At 48.8% G+C, this 26,205-nt stretch overlaps 1 protein-coding gene and 1 long non-coding RNA gene across 4 annotated transcripts in view; both read left to right on the top strand.

Annotated features, from left to right (window-relative positions):
• SNX29 (sorting nexin 29) overlaps positions 1 to 26,205 on the top strand; it is a 587,367-nt gene that overhangs the window by 404,209 nt on the left and 156,953 nt on the right. For all 3 annotated transcript variants that reach the window (XM_032460769.1, XM_006190981.3, XM_032460771.1), the window contains one exon: positions 1,904 to 2,020. In XM_032460769.1, coding sequence (XP_032316660.1) covers positions 1,904 to 2,020 — 117 coding nt within the window. The remainder of the gene's footprint in view (positions 1 to 1,903; positions 2,021 to 26,205) is intronic.
• LOC116657589 lies at positions 8,087 to 24,702 on the top strand. Its single transcript, XR_004312750.1, has 3 exons — positions 8,087 to 8,374; positions 11,032 to 11,036; positions 24,693 to 24,702. It is a non-coding gene; the product is annotated as an uncharacterized LOC116657589 (long non-coding RNA).

The raw sequence follows: 26,205 nt of genomic DNA, 5'->3' as shown, positions 1-26,205 counted from the left end.
AGGAAGCTCGCGGAGAATTCATGTGATTTCTGTGTGGAGGAGTCGAACAGGCATTGTTAGTGGTGTATTAGTGATGTTGTATTTGTTTGTGAAAGGCCAAAAGATCGTCTTAAGCCTTTTTCCTACAAAAGGAATGAGGCAACCGGGGAATATTAATTTTAGCTACGTATGTATGACAAAAAACACTGGTTAAAAGGCTCAGTGAGTTATTCACTTATGACATTTGTTAATTGCATGGTTCTTGCAATGTCTTTTGTGCCATTTACTTTGCATTTCACACTGGTTTGAAAAAGGTGGGCACCTGAGTGACAAAGGGAATGCCATTTGGGTGGAGATTCACCGAGCAAATTAATGAGAGCATCAGGGTTATAGCTGGGAGCCTGATAAATTTCATGTTGATGGCACCCGGCTCCCTTTAGTTTCACGTGAAGGATTTTAATTCCTTTAAAGAGTCTAAGTGGTTATTCTCTCTGATGAATGGAAGAGTGCTCGTTATTAGGGAACTAAAAAATAAGGAAAAGTAGAAAAAGTGGAAAGAAAAAAATACTCTTTGATGTTAATGTCTTAGTGTATTTCCTCCTATGCCTTTACCCTTGGTATAATATATCCAATAAAATAAAATAAAAGGACTTCCCTTTAGTCCTCTTGAGGAATCAAGACTCGGGCAAATAATTTTTTTTTCCTTACAAAAGTTCTCCTTTTATCCTTTCTTTATTCTGACAGTATGTTTTATAGTTCATGTGGAGTACTTATTACAAATGGTCTGATGTTATTTATGCTTTATGTAGAATTTAGTGAGTGCCTGGCTGAAGTCTGGGGTATGGGAGGGGTGATCTCTTGGGAAGGGCAGGGAGATGGGGGCTGGGAGGGGTCTGCCTGACCTCTGCATTCGGGGTTGGGGGGCTTTTCTTTAAGATGCTTGTCAGATTCTTCTTTTGGTGTTCCTGATGAGCATGGTAAGATTATATCTTACATTTCTCTAAAATGTTTAAATAAGTTACAGTTGAATTCGATTTTAAGCCCCCACAAGGTTGCTCCTGTAATCAGAAATTACTGTATGTTTTGACTGTATGGGATACTTTTGTGCTGTTTGTAAGTTCCAGCCTGAAAGATCTGTTGTTGACTCTGTACGTCAGTCATAGGCTATCTTATGGCAACCTCCATTTTTATCTGGGATCAGCCAAGAGTGTTGAAATGCGGAAAAATTCACGGGCTCATCGGGCCTGAGTGAGTAGCACAGTGGGATGGCAGGGTTGTGACACGTGGCCCAGTGGACAAGAGCCAGGGCTCCAGAGTCAGCCCTTTGTTAGCTGTATGACCTCGAGCCGGCTCCTTAAACACCTCCAACATTGTTCTTTCTGGGAGGCAGGAATAACAATACCTGCCTCAAGTATTTTCCTGGCGTAGAGTGAGCAGCAGCCATTGGGTGGCTGTCCTGCTGCTGTGCTCTGTCACCATCACCATCCTCAACAAGCCTCTGGTTCGGTTTTCTTGGTTTTCAGAGCCAAAGCCTTCATGAACAGAAACGATTAGTCATTCTCCTTGTGCCATTAGCAGGGAAATTCTTGACAGGTAAAACTGAGATGAGAGCCTTTGCCAGGAAAGTGTTCGTGCCTTAAGAGCAAAAGCCTAGGGTCAAAAAATGACTTGATATAGTCGTATTCTGACCGTAACTGTGGACCGTTGATTCCATAGTGTTAAAATCAACCAAGTCGAAAACGTATTCAACTCAGAGTGGATTTGCATAGCATGTAGGTAAGCAGTGTTACTCTTCCCATCCCAGCAACCTCCCGATGCCTTGCTGACAAGTGATGGGCTGCGAGCAGGTGGGACAAGGCATGGGGACAAGGCATGGGGAGGGTCTGCCCCCTGAGGCTCACTGTTCGGTGCTTGTGTGTTGCAGGTGGCGGAGATGCACGGGGAGCTGATTGAGTTCAACGAGCGCCTGCACCGGGCCCTGGTGGCCAAGGAAGCTCTCGTGTCCCAGATGAGGCAGGAGCTCATCGACCTGCGGGGGCCGGTGAGTGCTCCCACCCGGGAAGGCCCCGGCCTTGCCCTTCTGCCCATGCCATCTGGCTGCCCACAACCCCGCCGTTTCGTTTGTTCAATGCTCAGGGTATGGGAAAGTGCAGAGACTGGAAGAGGGAGCGTCCACGTACCCACCATCCAGAGTTTACGAACATTAGCCGTCACCATGTTTGCTTTTCTTTGGGTGGGTGGGGGTAAAGGAAGTAACATAAAATGCTGTGAAATCTATCAGAGCCCCCTTGGCAACATTTCACGCCTCCCCCCATGCCCATAATCCATATTCTGAAATTGGCATAAAGCTTTCTCCTCCCTATTTTCATATATTACTACATAGATAAATTTCCATAGCCATAAACAGTCTCAGTTCTGTGTTAACTTCTACCTCCGTGGTATTACTTGCACATGCCTGTTTGCCCCGTGTGTGCCTGTGTTAGTCTTCATGTTTATTCAGTATTGGGATTTGAGGACCATCCCACGTGGATCCAACATAGGGTTTCTCAACTGCAGCTCTCTTGATACTTTGAGCCATTTCGTTGGGGCTCAAAGCCGTGGGGGCTGTTCTGTGCACAGTGCAATGTTTAGCAGTATCTCTGATTTTCCTCACTGGAGGCCAGCAGCACCCCACCCAGTCATGGCAACCAGAATGTCCCCAGTGTCCCTGAGGGGCAAAATCGCCCTTGACTGGGAACTCCTGATCTAGTTCTTTCACTGTTTCGATTCTTTAGTCCTCTGTTGAATGAAATACTGCAGTGTTTTAAATCTGGTCGTGTGTTTGTGGGCATTTAGGTTGTTTCCAGTATTTTGCTGTTGCAAACCTTGTTGCTGAGAACATCTTGTCCTTTTGTGCACATTTGTGATAACTTCTCATTTGCTTTAAAACTTTTATTATGTCAAACGTTAAATGCACGAAGGTAGGCAGATTAGTGTAATGCACTCGCACACAACCATTGTTCACTTGAACTGTTACCAGTCACGGTCAGTCTTACTTCAAGTTATCAACACCTGCTTTCTGATTGTTTTGAATCAAATACCCAACATTATTTCATCTCTAGACATTTCAATATGTATCTCTAAAACTCAACAAAACATGAATATATTATTATTGTCACCCTTCCGTTGTCAGTAGTTCCTTTATACTAGCAAATATCAGTGTTCAAAATTCTTATTGTCTCATAATTTTTTATAGTGTTTTTTGAATTGGGATCTACGTGAGGTCCACGTATGTTGTAACTGACTATGTCTCTTACTTTTTTTAAAAACTTGTTTTAAATTATAGTAAAATATACCTAATATAAAATTGGCCATTTTAAGTGTACAGTTGTATGTTTATTAAATACATTCACATGGTTCTGCCACCATCACCACCATCCATCTCCTGAACGCTTCCTCTCCCCCGGCTGAAATTCTGTGCCCATGAAACACTAACTCCCCCAGCCCTGGAAACCACCATTCTACTTTCCGTCTCTGTGTATTTGACTGCTCTCATGTTTCTTTTTGTCTGGAGAGTTCTTTATCTCTCTTTTTCTTCCAATTTACTTACTGAAGACACCAGGTCATTTCACCACCTGAAATCTGCTGATGGCACCTCTGCAGTCCTATCTGAAATGCTCCTCTGTTCCCTGCATTTCTTTAAATTGGCATTTGGATCTAGGGGCTTGGATCCAGGTTTAATTTTGCTGATAACATAACTGTTGTTTTATGGTATTTTCTATTAGGAGATGTATTATGTCTGCTTGTCTCTCTTCTTCTGATATTAATAGCCACTTATGATCACTTCCTACATCCATTACACAAGTGTTTCCTTAAGGTCAAGACCCAAGTGTGAAACTGCGGAGTTATACAGTGTGGTGTTTTAAAATTTGCTGAGTGTTTTAAAAAATATTTTCTTGTTTTGGTTTGTTTTTTGAGGGGGAGGTAATTAGGTTATTTATTTATTTATTTTAAATGGAGGTGCTGGGGATTGAACCCGGGACCTTGTACATGCTAAGCATGTGCTCTACCACTGAGCTATATCCCCCCCCTCAAAATTTGCTACGTTTTGCCCTTTTATAAAGTAGAGGTACCTACTTATGATCCCTCTGTCCACGGGCAAGAATTTCTGCTGAAGCTCTCGCACGTTTCTTCTAACGTTTTGAGGCGTGAGGTGGTTTTAATGTGTGTTTCTTAATGTGTGTTTCTCTGACCACAGTGAGGTGGACCATCTTTTCATTTGCTTCTTGCCTGTTTGGGTTTCACTTCTGTGATCTGTTTCTCACAGTCTCGGCCCATTTGCTATTGGATTATGTTTTTCTTACTGATTTGTAGTAGTTCTTAGCATGCATTTTGTCTGCGTTATCAATATCCCGTCCCCGCTTACGGCTGATTCACCACTCGCTTTCAACAAAAGGGGAAAAATTCAAACATCTGTAAGAGCAGAGGGAATCACTGGATGAAACCCCATCACTCCGCTTTCACGGTCATCGACTCAGGGTCGTTCTTGCTTCATTCATGCTCATTTCAGTCTCTTCCCATCTCAGGTTGTTTGGATGCATATCCAAATCATGATATTATTCCATTCATAGATATTTCAGTATTTATCACCAAAAGATATTCACAATACCATTATCACACCTGAAAAATTAACGGTGACTCCTTAATATCATCAAATGTCCAGTCAGTGTTCTGTTTTCTCCAGTTGGTTTTGTTTTGTTATTGTTGTTGGTTTGCTCTAGTCAGGACCCTAATAAAATACATCCATTGCAGCTGGGTGATAGGTCTCTTAATTCTCTTTTAATCTGTGTGTTCCTCTTCCGTATTTTCCTTCTCGCCTTGCGTTTTTGTCATTACTGTTGAGGAAGCTTGGCCCTTTGAACTGTAGGTTTCCCGAATTAGGATTTTGTTGATCGCAGCCCTGTGGTGGTGCTCACCATGTTCCTGTGTCCTCTGCCTGTCCTTTGAATTGCTCATTAGCTCTAGAGTCTTGATAAGTTTCAGGTTTGATTTTTCTTTTTTGGACACAGGAAGATTGTGCTAGGCCTCAGGCCATCAGCTTTCTTCTATTCCAGACCTCATGCTTTCTCCCTCCGTAGGGCCTCTGCTCCTGCTGCCCCCTCTGCCTGGAATACAGCTCTGGGCCCAGGTTAACTCACCCCTCAGTGTCAAGTCATCTTCTCCCCAGGAATCTTGACGAGGTCAGAGCTGCTGTGCACAGTATGATGCTTGTATATCTCTCTCCCTTCTTCTCTCAGTGCAGTTCTAACATTTATCTTTCACTAATCAGCATCTCCATGAGGTGCCCCTCCTTGAGGGCAAGTTCCCTTTGAGTCCCAGTGATTCACATAGCAGGTGTTCAGTAAATGTGAGTGGGCTCATGGAGTGAGCGAGTGACTGTCGCAGTCTGTAAGTGGTGGAGTCTAGATTTTCCCTGGGCCCCTCTGACATGCAGGCCCATCTTCTCTCCTTGTGCCACACTCCCTTTTGCTTCCAGTCTGAATGCTCTTCAGGGCCCTGGCATCCATGCACTCAGAGGCAGCTCAAACTGTCATCAGGTCCTTTCCTGTGGGCAGGTTGTGATGGCCAGAAGGGAGGTTGGAGTAGAATGGTCCTTATAGGCCTGAATTCAGGGCTGTTGGGAAGAGCTGGCCATTTGGGCAGGAGCCCCAAGGGCACTCCTTGACCTGTCCTTATCGCCGCGGGCCCGCTCTGGTCATCTGCCCCGAGCAGACAGCCAGGGCAAAGGAAGGAGGAGCTGCAAGCTCAGGTTCTGTTCGGGGGTCCGCCCTTCCTTCCTGTCGTGAGAAGCATCTCTTGTGGGAGATACTTCTTCATTTCTGCTCTCTACTCACCCAGATCAGACTTCCTCCCAGGCTGCCAGACTGTTTGAGTGTCTCAAGGGCAGGACCGTGTCTGTTTTATTTGGAAACCCCGGTTCCCTCTTCTATGAAGTGGGGAGTAACATGGCACCAGCCGCTCAGGTGGCTCCGTGTGATGCTGCAGGTAAAGCCGCTCGGTGCCGGGCACGTGGTGAGGGCCCCGTTTTCATCGCCGAGTCCCCAGTGCCCAGCACGTGCTCGGCACATTGTAGGTGCTCAGTGAATGTTGGCTAAGTGAGAACTTCATCTTCACAGAACAGAGGATGACTCCATGGACCAAATAAGAATTTTTTTAAAAAGATAGGCACAGGGACAGTTTCCTCTCTGGTATCTTTTTATGATATTACAGACGTTTAAGCTAAATCACTTATTTTAAGGAGAAGGAGTCTGGGATTAAGGGTTGAATTTTTTTCCTTTTCTTTTTTTGAATGTAAGTATTTTTAGGACTCGCTCATTATTTTTTTCTCCCTCCGGTATAAGACGTGAATGAGAGCATGCTGGAGTCTTTTTTTTTTTTTTTTTTTTTTTTTTCCTTTTAGCAGGATTTGATTACAGCCCTGAAAATTCTCAAGGAGAACAGCTTCTATTTTGAATAATAAATGAATACAGGGAAATAGAACCTTGGTAAGACTGCAAGAGGTAGAGGTCAATTAAAGTCACAGCACAGGGAAAGCTGAAGGCAAAGCAACTCATTAAGGGCAAGTCTGTTCCTGCCAGGGGGGTGGTGGGGAGCAAACTTGGTCTCACTGTATGTAATTGAACTTGGATTGCTCTTTCCTGCCCCTTCCGCAGGTCTCTGTTTCTCTGTCCTAAGTACCATTTAAGTGGATCCCCTCCACTTAAGCAGAAAAGACGGCCCAGCCTGGTGTGACTTGAGGTCTGTAGAGTCCCTCCCCTCACTCAGAGGATCAGCCCTGTTGGTTTGTCCTCCTGTCCCTGCTCTCTGACCTGTCCCCTCCTTTGTCTGTTTGGTGAGGGCTGCGTGCTTGGGTTGGCATACATTTTTATCCTTTCTCCCCAGAGCAGCCCTGCAGGGGGGGTTTATTAGGTCCATTTTTCACTTGAGCAGACTGAGGTGCAGAGAGGGCTCAGGACTCACCCCAAGGCACACAGCTTCGTGGCTGCACCAGATTGCAAACCTGGGACCAGCTCAGACTTCAACACCATGCTGCTTACTCTTCTGTTCTTCTTTCCTTTTTCATTTCAAGCAAAATTCAGCGTCTTTTGTGCTCCAGGTACAACCCTCCTGGAGGTTTTAAAGATTCAGATCCCTCTGCGGTGAAGCTCTCACAGATTCCACTCCCTGCAAACCCAATCTCCCTCTTCCTGTCTCACTGTCTCACTTTGTACATCAAAGTTTGTTTTGTTTTGTTTTTTTACTTTGGTCTACTGATAACCTCATCTTGATATCAGACGAGCTCTTTGGAAATTTGGCATCTGGAGAAGGCAGAGTTTCCCAAGAGTAGAACAACGATTCAAAGGGCGCACATAGTTGGTGCCTGCAGAAAGGACGTGGTGTTGTGACAGAGCAAGCTTGAAAGAGGCTGTTCGACCGGCGTCTTTGCTACAGCACTTTCCGCCAGGGGGCCCCGTGGCCGTCCAGGAAGAGCAGCTTTGCCGTGCTTTGTATGCGTTATCTCCCAAGACTGCTTCCCCAAGGAGCGTCTTGTCTAAGATGTTTTCCAAGGGATGCACTTAGGAAGGTTCGGGCCCAGTTCCGTATCACGTTCGTTACCCACACACCAGTTGCAGAGAGATGGCGGCAGCCTGGTTTGTCCCCGAGCCTGCCTGGCCTGGGGTCCGCAGGGCCTGGGGAGGAGGTGGTGTTACATGGCTGTGGGGCGCAGCAGGCCTGCCCCCCTCCACGGGGGGTGAGTACTGGGCATTGAGTCCTGGGTCTGCCTGACCTTCCGCTGCCTCCCCCGCTGACCTGGGTCTCAGTCACCTGGACTCCACTGCGTCCCAGGCACTTAGGGCCTCTTCCACCCTGGCTCCCAGAGCAGGCCATGAGGTTCTCCTCGAGTCTCTGTGCTCTCTTTTCCTCTCTCTGTTTTTTAATTTCTTTGTTTCCTCTTCTGTTGCTCAGCATTCTTCTCTCGTGTTCCTCTCTCTGCCTGCCTCCCTCTCCCTGCTTTTCTTGTTTCTCACTCTCTCTGCTCCTTTCTTTCTTGTCCTGCCTCTCTCTCTCTCTGCATCTGTCTGTCTGTCCGTGCCCTGTGCTGAATCTCTCTGTGGCTCAGTCTCTTTCTCCTTGCCCCCTTCCCTTCCCACGGTCTGCGGTTTCATAAACATTTACATTGCTCTGCAGTGTGGTGACGATGCTAGTCATTGCAGTTGCCTTGAAAAACTGCAGATCCTTTCTGCTTCCTCCTCATCGTCCAAGACTTTTGTGTTTTGGATCCTGTGAAGTGGCTTACGGTAGAATCACCTTCCACCAGAGCCTTCGCAGACTCCCCTCTTGTCTGCACCCCTCCCAAGTGCTTGGCCGGCCCCTGGTCTGTTCCTGTGGTGCTGTGTGCTCCAGCATCTGTCACTCTGTCCTTCTACTTTGTGTTGAATTTTCTTGTTTTTAATCTGTGGACGGATAGCTGCCCTGCCTCAGGGGCTGTGTTCATTTTCCTCCTCTCGGGGGCTGGTACACAGTCACTCAGGGAGCAGGTGCCGCCGCATAGTTCTGGCCACGCCCCTGTGATATCTATGTAAACACTCTATTAACCACAGTATTTCATAATCCAGAAAGGTGCCTCCTGGAGCCCACTGGATGGCGGAGACTTTCTGTTAATCCTCTCTGTAAGCTGCTGGGTTTTTTCACGGGACACCGTCCCTCCACTATTGAAATGACTGAGCTGGTGAGAGAGAAAGATGAGGAATTTGAAATTCGGGGGTGAGACAGATAGAAAAAAACTCATCCCAAGTTTTGTAATAAGGTTTACTTTGAAATAAAATGCTTCCTGGGACTTTCTTGGTGTCTTTAAAACCTTCAGAGGGAGTGATCTCCTTTGAGGGCTGGTGCTATTTAAGCACAGAGGCTTAATAAGAAATATATTTTTCAGCTGGGTGGCACTTGCCGAGTATCTAACAATCAAGCACCAAATTGTCTGTGGTCCCGCGGCAGCTCTAAACAGCGCTTTCCAAATTATAAGAGGCTTTTTAATTCGGCAGTTGGACATCCATGTTCTAATCGCCTACCGTCCTGGAGGAGATTATTTTTAAAAGTGCCATTTAAGAGAGACTACTAAAAATGTGTCTCACATAGAGGCTTAGCTTAGAAATATTAGTTTTTGACACAAAATTGTCCAGAAAGATGCTTGCAGAACCCACTTTGCACAGCTCAGTGCCAGAGAATAAAAGCCCCTCTTTGAGCCCAGCTATCTTTTTTCTGTCGATGAGCAGACGCTCCACGTGATCACACGCTCCTTGACATTAATGCTGAAATCACAGGTCTGTCTGCCCGCACGTGATCAGGTATTGGCCCTGTTTTTTGCCTGGTTCACTCATCGCCGTGGGTAGTTTGGTTCCACTGAGGAGCTGGGAGGGGCTACAGTTTAGGGTTTGGGTAGGCAGAGCCTGGCTACCCACAGCTTACAGGTGTGGAACTTTGAAATTACATTTCCATTAAGATCAGAGTTTTGTGTCTATTGGCAAATGCAGCGCATGCAAGCTTTGTCGCAAAGCTGATCCCTTATTGATGCAAATGGGGAGTGTTGGCAAAAGCAATGAGGGCTGTGCACCTGGTGCTCCCGCCTGCCTGCTGCTCCGGGTTCAGGGAGGAATTTGCTGCACTGGCTTAGTCGGTCACTCGTGTTTTGTGCGTCTGTGTTTACCCAGAGTGTGGGGTGCCCTGCAGGGATGTGGAAGAGAAGATAAAGAGCAGAGTATGTTTTGTGAGACTTGCCTCTCTCTGGTTTGACTGCACTGCGACTCGGCTGGGAGACAGGGGTCCAAACAAGAGAACTCTGAGACCCTCCTTGCCACTGATTCGGAAGAGGTAAAAGCCAGGATTACAAGGCAACTTCTGCCCCCTACTTTGCCCTCTTGCTCTTGTCCAGCATGGCTGTGTGATTGCTCATTTTGAGGGTGCTGCTCACAGCCCCACCAGCCAGAGAAATGACAGGCAGCGACAGTCAGCAACGCTCTTGGGGCGCCCGGGCCCTGTACTCCCCTTCTGTTTACCACCAAGTCCTTCCTGACATGAACTCGCCCTTCCTTTTATTTTCATCTGACCCAGGAGCTCAGGGTTGGATGAATCGAAATCCTAGCTTGTGACACACACCCATTACTGGTGCAGGCAGGTCCGCCTCTTTGTTTAGTAAGTGAGCCCTGATCTCACTCTCTGCCTTCCATTTCCAGACCCCACCCCCCACCTCCCATGGATAGAACCTCAAGATCTCGGGTTGCTTGGCCCCTAATCAGCGTGTATTTTATTGGCATGTGGGTTTCTGTCTAATGTCACTAGCGTGGGAAAGCAGCTCTGGAGGCTCCGGCAACAACATGGGACTCCCGTATAGCCCGGTCTGGGCTTGGACCGCTGTCCATGCTCTCAGACTGGAGCACTGTCCTTGGCTTGTTTCAGTTTTGTCATCCTCAAAACTTAGACTCTCCTGGTCTCCTCCATTCTGGCTCCACCGTGCCTTGTAAATCTGACCAGGACATGGCCAGCTAAATCCTAATTTAATGTACTCTATTTCTGTTAAAATAACAGATGCTGTAATTCCGGGGATACATAATCACATGATTATACTTGTATAAACCCTGTAACTAAATATATGTATTTATTTCTTAACGTGTATCTTTCTCCACAATAACAGAATTCCCTTCTGATTAGTCCTCCCTTCCCCACCAATTGCATGTGACTTACATCTAAAAAAAAGAGATTTCTTCCTAGTTTTTATAATATTTAAAAAAGGGGGGGGCAGATCTTTTTGCTCTCCTGGCCCATCGTAAAACCTGGGGCTGCGGAGTTGAAGAATGAGTGGTGGCTCACTTTTCACTGAGTGGCACCTGTGCATTCGGAGGGATATTATAGATTGTTCTGGAAGCTTTCCCGTCTCCCTGAGGTGGGTTTATATAAGCTTCCATTAGAAATAAAGGCTGTTTATGCTGTAGGTATCGTGGGGGTCGATGCCCTCGTCAGCTGGTTTGTGGGATGCAGAGATCGTGCCTAGACCTATTCTTGTCCCTTTTCTGGGAGCCCAAGCCAAACCATTGGCTGCCTTGACCTGTTCTTTTGAAAATGACCTCTTCTTGAGGGGCAGGGGCCCTCTTGGAATTGCCTACAGGGTTCCCGAGCCTTCTTGCCTGTCGGGTCTGCAGAGCTGCTTCTCTTGTTTCTGAGGAAAATGGTTTTGCTGATAAGGGCTCAAACAGTGTTCTCCCAGATACGCAAACACTGCGGGCCTGGGCCACACGAAGGCGCGCGGCCGTGGTTTGAGATGTGACTTGGCCAAGGCTTTTGGTAAAGTCAGGACACCTCATGTCCACTCACATTTTTGTTTCTTTTCTGGGAAAATGGCTTTATCTTTTTGCTGTCCCAGGGTGTCCTCACCTTTGCCGATGTGAGTGCATGTGCCTCCTGTGGGAACCAGCTCCCTCCTCCGTTACAGCAAGGCTCACGGCCAGCTGCTGCTCCCAGTGCCTCTATATAGTGCGGGGCTTCTTTTAGCTTTGTTGTAAAAAGAATCTGGCAGATGCTGACTGCCAGCTTGGCTCTGGCCTTCCTCCTTGCCGCTTGCTACTGGCCCCTGGGCCGCAGAGTCCCTCCGGCCCCCTTACCTTTGCTTGTGCCCTTCCTTCTCCTTGCAGGGCCTCGCTTCTCTGCCTTTTGACTTTCCAAAGACATGCTTTAACATTTTTTTCTAAATGACACGAATAATATAAGAATATATTTTTGAAAGAAATCAAGTACTGGACAGCTGACAAGGGCATAAAATACAGGTGGCCGTCTGCCGGAGACACTCAGCGTGGAGAGCTTGGTGCGTGTCCTTCACGAGTGAGTGTTGCTTCTTCCTTCTCAATCTCCCCACCCTTCCAAATCCAGATCACTCTGAAGTCCTCAGCGTCCTCGTCAATACTGAGTTGTTTTTATTTTTAACTTCTGAATTCCTGCCCTTGTTTTCCCCCTCTGGACCACCCATTTTCTCTGCTTTCCTTATGTTGTCCTTTGTTTATTAATTAATTCATTTCATTGAATTATACCCAGTTGAGTTTTTTTCTTCCCCTGGACAGACATTGCTTTTCCAGTGGAGACATGTTAACACGGAGTCGCAGTGGAGTGTGAGGAGGGTCTGGTAGATGGTAGCCCTGGAAGCATATTTGTTGAATGAGTGAATTAGCAACCAAATATGAATTATGTAGAGTTAGAGGTAATGGTGGTGCAGTGGTGGGTTAATTAATGTCTGGGATTGTCCTGAAAGGCTTCAAAGAGGAAGTGTTTGACTTGGGTTTTGAAGGATGTGTAGAACTTGGTCAAGAAGATGCGCCTGGTGGGCAGGGGGAGTGGTGGTGTCAGTCAGCATGCTGTGTTCGTGGATATGATCATCCTCCACTTTCATTGCTGTGTCTTTTGGCTTCTCCGTCAGATACCAAAGTCCTTAAAAAGAGTGGGAGTGGCATTTACACACCTGCCTTCAACAGGTGACATTTATTGAGCATGTGTTACGCACCAAATCCTTTCCCAAGTGTTTCGCATGTAGTAGCGAGCCCGTGAGGGAGGTGTTCCTGATTCATTTTAGAGATACGGAAACTGAGGCACTAGTAAGGTAGGTGACGTCCAGAAGTCCTCATGACTAGGAAGCGTGGGGCTAGTCAGTCTTACTTTTTCAGCCTTCTTGTTCCTGTCTTTAAATGGGACTGGTGATGCCCACAAGAGAGAGTTGTGAGGTTTGAATTAAATGAGATAATGCCTCTAAATCATCCAAAGTAGGAGGCCAAATCTCAGCGGATCATAACCCTGAATAAAATACCCTCCACCTCCTGCTTTATTTTCCTTCACAGCACTTAGCACTGCTCGTCATAGAGCTGCTTGTTTGTTGTCTGCCTCTTTGTCCCTTTTGTCCTTGACTGTGTCCCCAGGGCCTGATAGAGAGTACTAAATATTTTTTGAGTGAATGAATGAATGTTAATTCTCACTTCCCACCAGAGTATCGTGACTGTGGATGCTCAGAAAATACTAGGTGAATTCTACCGAAACTAAACAGTCTGTGCCAGTTCCATATACTGACAAGGGACCATGAATTTCTGTCACAAGATGATCAACACTGCTGTCTTCATTTTTTATTTGCTGTCGTGTTTAGAGAACTGTCTTATGTCTCCCACCCCTGATTTTCATGATGTTTCAATTTAAGCATTTCCAATTTGGGTATGAAATTATCCGTCAGTCATAGAGAAAATTTGTGCCTTCCTCGGTGGCTTGGGAACAAGCCAGAGCTTAACTGGAGTGGCTAATTGCTGGAAGAGCATGCGCTGGAGAAGGCATGCCCCCTCTGCCCTGGGCCCCCATCTGGAATATCGCTTCTCCCCCTGGACTGTGGTCTGATCTTGCTCGTCCCCCAAGACCCAGTGAGGAGGAGCCTCATTTGTTTATTCACTGGTTACGTATTAGCATCCTGTGTGTGGCAGGTGCTGACCTGCACAGCAGCAGCGCAGAGAATAGGCCCGGGACTGTCCCTTGGGCCCTCCCAGTCAGCTGTGGTGGAGGAGACGCCCACGTGAGCTGAGCAGGGGTGATGATGTCCAGGGCCTCACCAGAGCCCCTGAGCTGTGAGTATCTGTGCAAAATCTTGAGACACCACACCATGGAGGGTTGCCCGGGGAGCTGGCCCTGCCCAGCCCACGGATCCGTGTCTCCTGCAGCGTGAGGCGTGCGGCCCTGCTGTCGGGCACGCTGACTCAGGTGGGTCAGGAGTCAGATGTTGGATAACATGGACCCTGTGAGGGTGGGGAAGCTCTTCCCTTTCAGTTTTCTGTCAGCAGTGCTGCTGTGGTCTCACTTGGCACTAGCTTGTCTTTAGTGCTTCTTCGGCTCCGGGACAGTGAGTGTGAGCCTCAGGGTCAGAGTGCTGGTCAGTGTCTAGAAGTCCAAGTGCCAGGGCTCCACCCCAGATCGGCAGGAACCCCAGCCTCCCGCCGCCGGTTCCTCCAGGGATTCTAAAGCAGGCGGCGCTGAGAACCACTGACACAACTGAATAAAGGTTTGCTCTCATTGGATTCAGTCTGCTTTCTTTACATAGCAAGTGAAATTGGTTTTCTATTTGCTAGAATGATTTCCTTTCGAGTAAATTTTACAAGTGGAAAAGGTGAGTTGATTTTAAAAATAATGTTAGTAAACAATAGTGCGAGTCACAGTGAAAGCGGCCACAGTCACGGCGCTGCCTGGTGCCGGGCTGCAGCTCGGGGAGCGCGCCTCTCCGTGTTATCACGGGAGCAGAGTCTTCGGCCTCCTCGTCCTGGCTCCCGGGGAACCCCTGGGGCTGGCTGGGCAGCGTGCCGGCGCTTCATTAAGGGATTGCGCAGGAGCGGGTGGGGAACGAAACTCACCATGATGCTTATGCACGGATTGTACTGGTTACCTATTTCTGCATCACAAATTGTCCCCAAACTTAGAGGCAGAAACAGCATTTTGCAGTAGTACCATTTGCACCCTCACTGTTTCTGTGGGTCTGGAATCCACGCGGTTTAGCGGGTCCTCTCTCCAGACTGCGGACGTCTCGGGCCTGACCAGGGGAGGCCCGGCGCTCCCTGGTGTGCTTGTTGGCAGGACTCAGCTTCTTGGGGGCTCTTGGACCGAGGGCCTTAGTTTCTCCTAGGCTTTTGGCTGGAGGCCGTTTCTTGCCATCCTGGCTTGTCGTGGCCATTGGCTTCCTCCAAGTGAGCAAGCCAAGTAAGGGAGAGACCATGAATACGGAAGCCATGATCTTTTATAACCTAACCTCAGCAGTGGCATCCCGTCGCTTCTGCCTTCATCTGCTCGTTAGAAGCACGTCAGTAGGGCCGGCCCACACTCTGGGGATGGGATTACACTGGGCGCAAATGGCAGGAGGTGGGGACCACTGGGACATGTGTTAGAAGGCTGCTGCTGAAGACACTCCCTCACTCACATGCCTGTCACCTTGAGGAGCAGCTGGGAGAGCGTCCCCTCGGGCCCTAACACTGGGAGAAGCTGTGCTGCTTCTGAGCACTCTCTAGTTGTTTTGTGCACCAAGTGAATCTTGTAACTGGTTTTGTTTGGTCACGAGGCGTTTGAGTCAAAATTACTGCTTGCTTTTGATTATAGAGAAGGATTGTACAGAAATTTATGATCTGGACATTCTGTGGCGGGACTTCCTGCACTGATGCCCTCTGGTCTGGTCTTCAGTAGTAATTCTGTTTTCTCTCTTCCGTCTCTTTCCTCCATTCATTTTGTATCATTTTGTTATACTGAATTGTATACATTGTTACATGCCTGTACTTTCTCATGTCTCAGAGTTTGGGGAACTTGGTATTTGTGGGTTTTGCTGTCTCAGGGTGGACTCTTGGTTTCTAGGGAATGCCTAGACCAGCACCCCTGTTTTCCTCGTGCCTGGGGTTTCCATGCAGGAGCACGTGGGCAGGGCTGGCACTGAAAGCCCTAAGTCAGCTGGTGTGGGGGGGTCACAACACCTGCAAACCTGAGGAACAGTGACCAAGGCTTTCTGTGTTCTAAGCCTACACATGCCTCTCTCCTTCAGTAATGGCATGGTTTGGGACAAGGCCCTTCACCTCTTTGGGCCTCAGTTTTCCCGTCTATAATATGGGCTGTGGTATATTAGTCAGGGTAGGTTGTGTTGTGCTGCAGTAACAAAGAACTCCAAAATGCCATTTCAGAAACCACAGAGGTTTCTATCTCGTCCATGTTATGTGGCCTTCACAGGTTGGCCAGGCCTCTGCTGCATCTTGTCACCATCCTCACACCCAGACCCAGGCTGTGTTAGAGGGGACGAGACAGCCTGGCCGAGCACACACTTTCTCTCCCACCCAGATAATGAGACACATCACTTCTCTCTTACTTCAATTGCAAAGCAAGTCCCCTGGACGCACGTCAGTGGGTGGGTGGGAAAGAACAGTCCTACCAGGCGCCTGGAAGGAGCAGTTATTTGTGGGTAGCCCTGATGACTCCTAGAGGTGGCAGCTTACTTGCCTCCCAGGGTGGTAATGAGGCCTCAATCAGATTATCTATGCAAAGCTCTCAGTGCCTGGCACCTAGGGAGCACTCACTGAGCAGTGATGCTGGTGGGGGCTACAGTGGCTCTGATGGTGATGCTGATTAGAAGTACAGCTTATCTAGAGTCCACAGTTTACAGACCTCTGTCTTATTGATCTGTTCATTCAGTCTGTACGTGTCGAGTTTCTCAGTTTCCTGAGTTCCACGTACTATGCTTTGAACTGGGGATCAAAGACAAGATGGACATGGTCTGTGTCCTTAAGTAGTTCAGAATCTCTCCTTGGCCACAGGGATTGAAGGATTTCCTTTGAACTTTTATTTCAAGGGCTTGGCCTTCCTGGGAAAACATACAGAATAAAATGAAACAAATGCCAGAGCTGGAAGGAATGACCATTTGTGTATCAGTTCGGAGGCTCACAGCCACAGAAACAGGCCAAGCCAAAGTGGCATCGGCAAAGCCAGGGATCTGTCTCAGTAGATAACTGAGAGGTTCAGAGCTGGTGGCCATGGCCCCATCTTCTCAGCCATCATCAAGAGAAAGAACAAGACTGTCCAATGTTTCCAGCAAAATCCCCAGGCTTCACTCTGACCAAACCAGCTTAGTTCAGCCACCAGTCTTGAACCAGTCACTGTGGGCACAAGGGCAGGATATGCTGGCTGACGCGAGTTACTTGGTGCTCTCCCTTGGATCAAGGCGCAGGGTTTCTTTCACGCAGGTCTCTCGGTGAGGTGATTTCCCAGGACGGGAGTGGACGCCAGGCAGCAGACAGCCGCAGCCCACCCCTTTATCCTGCCTCTGCCTTTCCTTGGGAAGGAAATGGAAGCTCAGAGCAGGGAAATGACTTGCCTGCTGCCATCCAGCATGTTAGAAACAGAGCGGGGGCCAGGCTGTGGGTCTAGGACTGCCTTCTTGCCACTTTGACGCAGTTCCAAAAACGTCTTCTCAGAAAGTCATCGGTTTCAGAGAAGGGTTGGGGAAACATCACACTTTGGGAGATGGGATTATGAAACAGATGTTAAATTGCACTATCCCCAGCGTCTTTAATTAGCAGTACTTCATTATTTATTGCTTATTGATAAAAGATGGAAAATTAGGCAGTTTTCTCCCTGGCAGGACTGCTTCTTGTGTCTGATCTCAGGGCTGGGGGTGCGGTGTGGGGCTCTAATTGAGGGTTTTGGTGACTGGCTTTCAGGGTCATCCGTGCCAGCAAGTGGCAGCTTCCCAGCAGCGATGAGGCCGTTGTTCAGCTGGTTGTGGCGGGCACTGATGTGTGTGTTTGGAGGTGGGGGGAACTGTTAACTTGGATATGTGAGTATTTCTGGAAGGTGCTGTTTTGGAGTTACTGCTAGTCTTCACTGCTGAACATCACACAGCACGTTGTCCACAGACTGGTTCTGGAATGTGTCTTTTTAGTGTCTGAGGACAGGAGCTCAGTGTTAAGAATCTTTTCTCCCTTTCTGCCATTAATGCCATCATCTTTTGGTCCTGTACAGGGGAACCCCTAAGGTCAGTTAGATGCTTGAACTGTTCTGTGGAATTGGTTTACCCACCTACCCTCCCATCCATGTGGCATTTCCAAGAGCCAATAGCCTAGTGGGTTGGGTGGAGTGAGTGAATTTAGGAAGTGATTTGCACCTTTAGTCATTGCATTCATCATGGAAGAACATGTCTTCCAGCCGCTTCCTCCCCCCAGCCTTCTGACATGACCATGCCTACCAGCGAGTCGCACCTGACCTCCTTACTCTTCCCCTAGGAGATGCTTGCCGAGTGCCTCCTCGGTGCCCAGCACTGGGACACGATACACCAGACTGTATGTCATCCTTTCACTTAATCCTGATAAGCCTAGCAAGGAGGTAACACTTGTCCTCTTTATAACCGAGGAAAGTGAGGCTTGAGAAGTCGGGGGCCTTGGCTAGGACGGCAGAGTCGGGGCAGGCCTCGCCCTGCCGAATCCCAGAGCCCTGCTTTTTCATGATGTGTTGTGGCCCAGCGTGGACTCTGGACCCCACGCTGCCTGGGTTCCCTCCTGGCTCTGCCCCTTACAGCCCTATCCCTTCAGCAAGTTAGATCAGCTCTCTGAGAGTCTGTTTCCTCCTCTGTAAAATGAGGTTAATAATAGTATCAACCCTGTAGGGTAACAGTGCATTTAAAATGTGTAACACAGGGCCTGGCACCAGCATCGAGCAAGAGACCAACACATAGAACAAACCACCACAGACCTGGTGGCTTAAGGCAACACACGTTTATTCTCTCCCAGTTATGGAGGCCAGAAGTCTGACATCACGGTGTCACTACTGGCAGGGCCAGACCTTCTCTGGGGACTCCAGGGAAGGGCCTTTCTTGCCTCTTTCTGGCTTCTGGTGGCCCCGGGTGTTCCCTGGCCGAGGCCACAGCATTCCAGTCTCTGCCTCTGCCTTCACGTGGCCTTCCCCTGCTTCTCTCTGTGTGTCTTTTATAAGGAGCCTGACCATTGGGTGTAGGGCCCACCTGCATAGTCCAGGATGATCGTTTCTCAAGATCCTTAATTTAATTCTATCTGGAAAGATTGTTTTTCCAAATAAGGTCACGTTTACAGGATCTGAGACCTAAGATACAGACTTAAGATACAGACATACCATTTGGGGGGGATACTGTTCAACTCACTACAGCTGCTATTGGTTTTTTTTTTTTTAATGTTTTTTAAAAGCATTTAAAATTTAAAATGTTTTTTAAAAGCACAAACATTACAGGAATATATTCTCACTGTGCACATTCAGACGTTAAGTTAAAATCTCTTTGGCGACCACCCCAACTCTATTCCCCTCCCCAGCGATCCTGGTCCTGATGAGTTCAGTGGGCATCCTTCCAGACGTTTCTGTTAGGATAGAAAGATAAGCATCATCACGGATTACCACCCTGTTGCCAGACACCATGAGAGGTCCAGGGTGCTGAGGCGAGTGGAAGCACAGCTTGGTGCCCGGTCAGCTCACAGGCCTCTAGGGAAACGGGGTGAACCAGTGATCTCTGCTCACGTGGGAGGCGCCGTAACGCACACACCTACACGGTGCTGTGGGAACACCAAGGGGCAGCCTCTTTGCAACAGAGGAACGTCATGTACGAGAGGCTTCACTGAGTGGGGGACACCTGAGCCATGTAGGGTTCGAAAGATGCCAGCCTTGAGAAGCACAGGTCTGGGGAATTACATGAGGAAGGAACCTGGAGGGGTCACGGCCGGTGTCGGGAAGTGAATCTCAACACAGAGTTCCTGGAGGGTGTGCCTAAGAGGCGTCCGCCTCTGGGAACTAGAGTTTTTCTCAAGGGAGGTGCGTTTCAGGCCATGTCCCACAGGGCTCCAGGGCTCTGAGAAGAGGACACAGGGGCCTGGGTGGTGGGAGGAGGGCCGAGCTTGGCTCTCACCTGGCCTGGGCCCGAGCAGCCTCTCCCCCGGCGAGCGAAGTGCACAGGAGCTGCGCCCAGCGGCCCGCGGTCACCCCTGCCTGGGTCTCCATCAGCTGTCCCGGAGCTCCCAAGCAGACGTGCGGGTGGAGGCAAAGGCCTGTGCTTCGGACGACTGCTGCGGTGACAGATGGCCATCATAGGTCTAAACTGACAAAACAGACCCAGTGAGATGCCACGGGGTGACTTTTCAGAGTCATCTTTTTAGGGACTCCTTCCTTCAGAGATTAGCCTGGATTCTTGTTTTGAAGCTGTGTTTCTCCAGGGGGAGGCACCACATGTGGTAGTAGGAAGAGCACAGCTCAGGAGTCAGCCAGGCTTGTCTCTGAATGCTTGCTGTGTCCATGGGCACACCACACAGCCTCTCTGAGCCCCTCGTGGGACATGGGACCTGTCGTACTTGTAGTAAAAGGTTGCTGCGACAGTGACACAGATGAACGTAAGTAAGGGCCGGGATCCTCCAGCATCACTTCTGATCACTCCCCCTCCACCAAGGTCTGGGGCCTCTTTTTATTCTCAAGACACCAAAAGTCATTTCATGAAGCTGTGGAGCTCAAACATTTGTTCCTCCCACTAAGAGGAATGAAGTGTTTCCCCGAAATTGCTGGTAATTTTTCTACATCTGCTCAGCCATCCATGACAGCAGAAGTTGGCAAACTCTTCCCATAAGTGCCCAGATAGTAAATATTTTGTGTGTCATGGATTGTACTGTCTCTGTCACAGTGGCTGAACTTTAGCCGGAGAGTGACAGCAGCCAGTGACATTACGCCCCCATCAGTCAGACCAGCGTCGCTCTGCTCCCGTGAAAGCCTTTTCACAGAGCAGCCTGGATTTGGTCTGTGGGCCAGAGTTTGCCAACCCCTGATTTTGAGTCTAGGGAGGTACTGGGTTTAGGGACTGGAAACATAAAAATGTATGAGCCCTACCTTTTGGCCCTGGAGGGTTTCCCCCGGTGACACACCTGCCCTTGCAAGCTCCTGAGGGGTGTTCTGTTTGCAAGAAGACAGCATTTGGGGTAACAGACACGGCAAGTACCTTCTGTTGTCCTTCCAAACTGACGTGTCCAGCACATCAACCCGGGCAGACCCAGATCCCCACCGTCTGCAGCGATGAGCGCCCCAGACCTGCGGCGTAAACTTCCGTGATACATTGTAACGCTATTAAATGCTACTTGGTGGTCCGTGGCTAATTTCTAAGTGACAGTTTCTGTTGTGTTTGCAGTGTCTTTAAGGAAATCCTGCATTCACTCTCCAGTTACACCAGGATCTGATTGGGAGCAGGTTTGGACGCTGGATTTCGCACAACCCCGCTTTTCCTCGGCATCTTCTGCTTGCTCTGTGCCTCCATTTCTCTGGCTGTTCAGTGGGAGTTAAGGGTGAAATGAGGCAGTTTGTTCAGTGTTTCTAAACTTTTTTCTTTTTATCATGCTTGTGTAACCTTTTCTTTAAAAGGAGCTCTGCCTTGGAAAGTATCCGCCGGGAGATGGGTCAACATAGGAGGTGCCTCTGCTGAAGAAGGGCTGGGGGAGGGGTGCAGCTCTGGCCGCTAAGCGAGCCCTCGGGGCAGCTGCTGGCAACACTGGGAACCTGTCAGGAGTAGGCAAGACCCCTGATGTGGCACAGGTTCACAGAAGCCTGCAGCGGGGAGACCCATCCACTGCTCAGCCCTGGGTGTCCTCTTCTGTAGCGGGCACGAGTCTGGGTTAGTCGAATGCTCTCAGCTTCTGCTTAAGAGAGAGTCCTTCACTAGAGACTGGCTGAGAATTTATAAGTGAAGAGTAGCTCTACGTTAGTAATTAAGCCTAGAGAAGCTATAGACAGTTGTTGATTTGTACTTTTCTTACAGATGAGCCTTAAAAAAAAAATCTAATGATGAAAAGGCAATGGGCAGACAAGTTGGCAGATATCTGGCTTGCACAGTCATGGTGATGCGCGTGCACGCATGTGTGTGTCTGTCTGTCTTGTCTGTCTGTGTGTGCACCCTTGCACAGCAGCTTCCTGGCTGTTCCTCCTTGCCTGCCTCCCAATCTCTCCTCTGCAACCAGAGTGACTTACTCAGACGTGGGCTTGCCCAGTGTCTCTCTTGCTTAAATCCCTTCGGTGGCTTCCCTCTGTCTGAGCAAAGAGCAGAGCCACGCTGTTCCCCCTCAGGCCCCAGCCCTAGCCGCCTTCCCTCCAGCCTCTTTCACTCGTCACCTTCCCAGACACGCTAGTTAGCCCAGTTCATCTCCGTGGACATCTCACACTGTAATTGTGTTATCAGTTGTTCAAAGACTGTCTCCCCTGATGGATCATATGCTCCGTGAGCCCCAGGGTTTCACCTCCCCTGTTCCCTGCTGCCTCCCTGACACACAGCATCTGGCCCTTAAGAGGAACCCAAGACAAATTTGTGGACTAAGTGTCTGAGTAAGGAGGGTGTGCACGTCTGTGGTGGCACAGCTGGCCCTTCACTCAGAGGTGGGGGCTGCTGGGCCCAAACCGCCTGCCTGTCCTGCCCAGTACCCTTGAACTCTGTCCACGAATAATGAGGGTAAGTGCCACTTAGCCAGCACCTGGTCTCTGCCAGGGCTGGGCGGGGTGGTTCTTACAGGCTGTCTCACGACAACCCCTCCAGGGCAGCTTCTGTTACCTCCTTTTACAGGAGGAAGGGGGCCCAGAGAGCTGCAGCGGCCTGTTCTTGGCCACACAGCTAAGTCAGAGAGCAATCCCAGTGACCAAAGTCCCAGCCCAGTCTTTTTTTTTTTTTTTTAAATTCAAGTGTGTATTAGAATGAGGAAAGCAGTCATAGCACATTATCATTTTTAAAAGATAAATACCACCATGTCCCAGCACCCAGACAAACACAGTCGTTTTATTACTTCCCCACCTGCCGCACTGCTACAGTACTTTTCCTCCTACATTTTTAAGCCATATACTCTGATAGTCTCTTTAGGAAAAGACAGTGATATTATAAGATCATTTTCTGTGCAGAGTCTAGAAAGATAATTCAGTTGTTCTTATACACTGTTGATCAAAACTCATTTTTTTCCAACAGCCTATTTGAAAATTTTAAGGCAGTTTTGGAAAAAAAGTTCACAGTGGACTCTTGTGATTGTACCATTAGCATTTTACTGTATTTGCTTTGTCATCCATGCATCCCTGCATCCATCCATCCCTCCCTCCCTCTTTCCCTCTCCCCCGTCCCATCAGTTCATCTTTTCAGGGGGATGCTTTTCAAAGTAAATTGCACATATTAGTATATATTTTTTCCAAAATACTTGAGCATGCATATCATTGACCATGCATGTCTTTTTTTTGCAGTGTTTTTTTAGGTAAAATATACATGTGGTGAGATACACATGCCTTAATCGTATGCTCACTGTTGAGACAAGTGCATACACCTGTGTCCTCCACATGCCTGTCAAGACATGGAACATTACCTTCATCCCAGAAGGTTCTCTTGTACCCCTTCCCAGCCAGTCCCCACGCCCCTCTCTCTGAGGCAGTCACTATCACGTTATATTTTTCCCCATTACCAATATAATAACATTTTCTTTTCATTTTAAATTTCAAGGTGGTTAAATTTAGTTTTTAGAAGGGTAGCAACTCATATATAGGATAAAAAATGTATTCAGTAAAAGTTTTTCAGTTAAAAAAAAATAAATCTTTTTCTTGCCTCTGACCCTGGCTTCTCAGGGTTTGCCCCTAGAGGCATCCTCAGGTGGCGGTTTCTGGCGTGTCTTTGTAGAGATGGTTAATGCAGAGCCAAGCACATAGGCGCGCCTGGCTCCCAGCTTCCTCCTGAAAGTTGTGGCTCGGCTGCCGTGGTGCTCTGTGTGTCTTGCGCTTACCTTTTGACCTTTGACCTCGGAGATCACTCCCTGTCAGCAGAGATCTATGCTGTTCTTTTGGTAGTTGTGCAGTCGGGTTCTGACTGGGTGTTTCAGTAGCCACTTCATTACTTGTTTCCAGGCTTTTATTGCCATTAATGGTGCTGCACTGAATGTCCCTTTGTGACGTATCTTTGTACATACGTTGTCCACGTGTCTTGATTAATTGGAAAAAAACTAGATGTCCATTCTTGGTAAATTAGATCATTTTCTCCGGCCCCTCTCTGCTCATCCCTGCCCTCCTCCAACCATCCATTTACCTATCTGTCCACTTGATCATCTGTACATCTGTCCGTCCAGTGGCAGCATCTTCCGAGCAGTCAGTATGTGCCTGATACTGTCTGGGGCTCTGAGAGTTTTGTCCTTGAGACCCTCATTGTCTTTTGGGAAAAACAGACACGTCGAAACTAGTTCACAGAGTGTGCTAGCCTGCATTTGCGCAAGCATCCAGGACCACTCAGAGGGTAGAATTAAAAACTCTTTAAAGCTCTTATTTGCCAGCTCTTTGTATCCCATTCAAGAGTCTTTGGCCTCAGCTGATACCTCTAATTATATACTTGTTAAACAAAAGAACAAATTAACAAACAGGTAAACACAGACCCCTGAGAGTGGTCCAGACCCGGGCAGCTGCCTTCCGGAGGCAAGGGCAGCCCGGGCCCGCTCTACATTCAGAGCGGCAGGTCTGGGCCTTCCTGGCCTCCGGCTCAGCTAACCAGGCTGGGAGACTGAGCTGTGCTTGTCACACGCTGTTCCTTCTGGAAAAGTGAGGTGAGAAAGCAGGGTGTTGGTGGGATGGGAAACAGTTGTCGTTTTTGACAGTGCAGAGTGAGAGCTAATTACTTAAGGGAAGGCTATTTGGAAAGAGGCATGTGTGAGGAAGTGACTGGAGAACGTAAATTACAGGTGTCATTCCGTGATTGGGACGGAGGTCTGTTGTCCTGTGTTGTCTACCCTTTTGCCTTTTCTTCTGAGCAGTGGACCGAGCGCCCTGCAATTAGAAAACAAAGAATATGATTCTCTTCCTTTGGTTCCTCTTATCTCCAAACTAACTTAGCCTTCTCATGCATGACAATTTCGAATTTGCTCCAGAGCCATTAAAAAATTGACATTTCAGTTGGGTTGGAACCTACACCATCATTGAATCGTTTCCTCAGTCACAGATGCTCAGTCAGTGCGCACAGCGGGCCAGGTGCTGTGTGAACGGGAGGACGGAGAAGCCGCTGTCCTCGTGCTCGCAGGGATGGACTGGCACACAGTGTGGCGTACTCTCACCCTGAGCGACGGAAGTGAGAGGGGGTGGCGGAGGAGAAGTGGCTTCGTTCTGGTGGCCAGGGAAGGCGTCTCATAGAAGTTGTATTTTAGCTGAGTCTTGAAAGATGTGAAAAGAGCTCGTTGTGCAAAGAAGTTGGTGGAAGAAAGAAAGGAAGGAAAGGTGACTTACAGTAATACTTGCTTCGCAGTGTAAATCTAAGGATTCAGTGTGTGAAAACATTGGCACATAGTAGGTGTTGCGTGCACACAGTAGGTGTTGCATGCACATCGGCCCCCCCTCCGCCCGCCATCTTTGTTGCTTTCTAACAGGGCTCACCATAGGATTGCTGTGGAAGAAAAGCAAGTTTGCTGAAGCCCTGTGACTTCTCTAACAATCAGTGGAGGCTGCCTTGTGTCCCCAGAGATGGAAGAAGGCCTGGGGCTTCCTGGGGAGAAAGCCAGCCGCCTTGGACTGGGCCAGATCTGTGCCTTGGCCTCGAGGCCTGGTACCTACCAAAAATCACCCTGTGGTGACAAAGGAAATGGCTTTAAGAAAGGCCTCAGGTCTTAGACCCTGTCCGACACCTGTGCACGTCTGTGCTTGAGCAGGCGAGTCCCTCCAGATTTTCTTCCCTTGTCAGGGGTCTCTAAACACCAGCTGAGCCTCTTCAGTATGAATCTGGGTTCCTTCAGCTTCTAGGCGTCCCAGCACATGGATACAAAATGCGAAGAATGGGGAGTTCATAGAAGGGGGCGGTATAGCTTAGTGGTGGGAAGTGCAGGCTCTGGAGCCGGACCACCTGCGTTTGAGCCCCGCCTTAGTCACTTCGTAGCCGAATGCCTGTTAACTCTTTGCAGTATCTTTTGTTGTCTGTCACACCACCCGCAAACGTCATGGCTTAAAAAACACAGCCATTGTCTTACCTCACATGAGTCTGTGGGTTGGCTGGGCTCAGGTTTTCTGCATCACGTGGAGCCGGCTGGGCTGAGGTCCTCAAGGCTCAGCTGAGCTGGGCAGTCAAGGTGGCGCAGCTCATCCGTCTGTCTGTCGGTGCTGGCTGTCCGCTGGGGTCTCAGGCGGGATTATCGAGTTTTTCCACCTGGAGAAAGTGGTGCCCCTGAAGTCACTGAGGCTGAGGGAGAGGCTGCTGAGGAACTGTGGGCTGGGAGGTTCGGGCTGGGCTCCTGGCACCTCCACTTGCTCTCTGTGTATTCACACTGAGCCCTCTTGGCCTCGCCCGCGAAATGGAGGTGACACCTCTGCCCACACAGCTATTAGGGGGGTGGCGTGGGAAGAGCTGTTACATGGAAGCACTTTGTAAAGCAGGAAGGCTTTGACGATGCCCGGTGGTGGTGTCTCTGTGTTTGTAGGCCCCTCAGGACTGGAAATGAGGGCGACCCCAAGGAAGGGGAGGCCTCCCTGTGCACGACGCCACTCACCTGGGTCCTGATGCTGCTCCTGGGACGAGGTGTGGTCTTTTCCTGTGCCTTTGGCAGGTTGGCTCGCTCTTTCTTCCCTTCCTCCCTCTCTCTCTTTCTTTTTTTAACTTCCTGTTTAAGTAAGCATTTATTCAGCACATTTGTCCTTATTTTG

Source organism: Camelus ferus, chromosome 18 (assembly GCF_009834535.1).
Source record: "Camelus ferus isolate YT-003-E chromosome 18, BCGSAC_Cfer_1.0, whole genome shotgun sequence".
Taxonomy (NCBI): domain Eukaryota; kingdom Metazoa; phylum Chordata; class Mammalia; order Artiodactyla; family Camelidae; genus Camelus; species Camelus ferus.
This window is presented reverse-complemented; position numbering and strand designations above follow the sequence as displayed.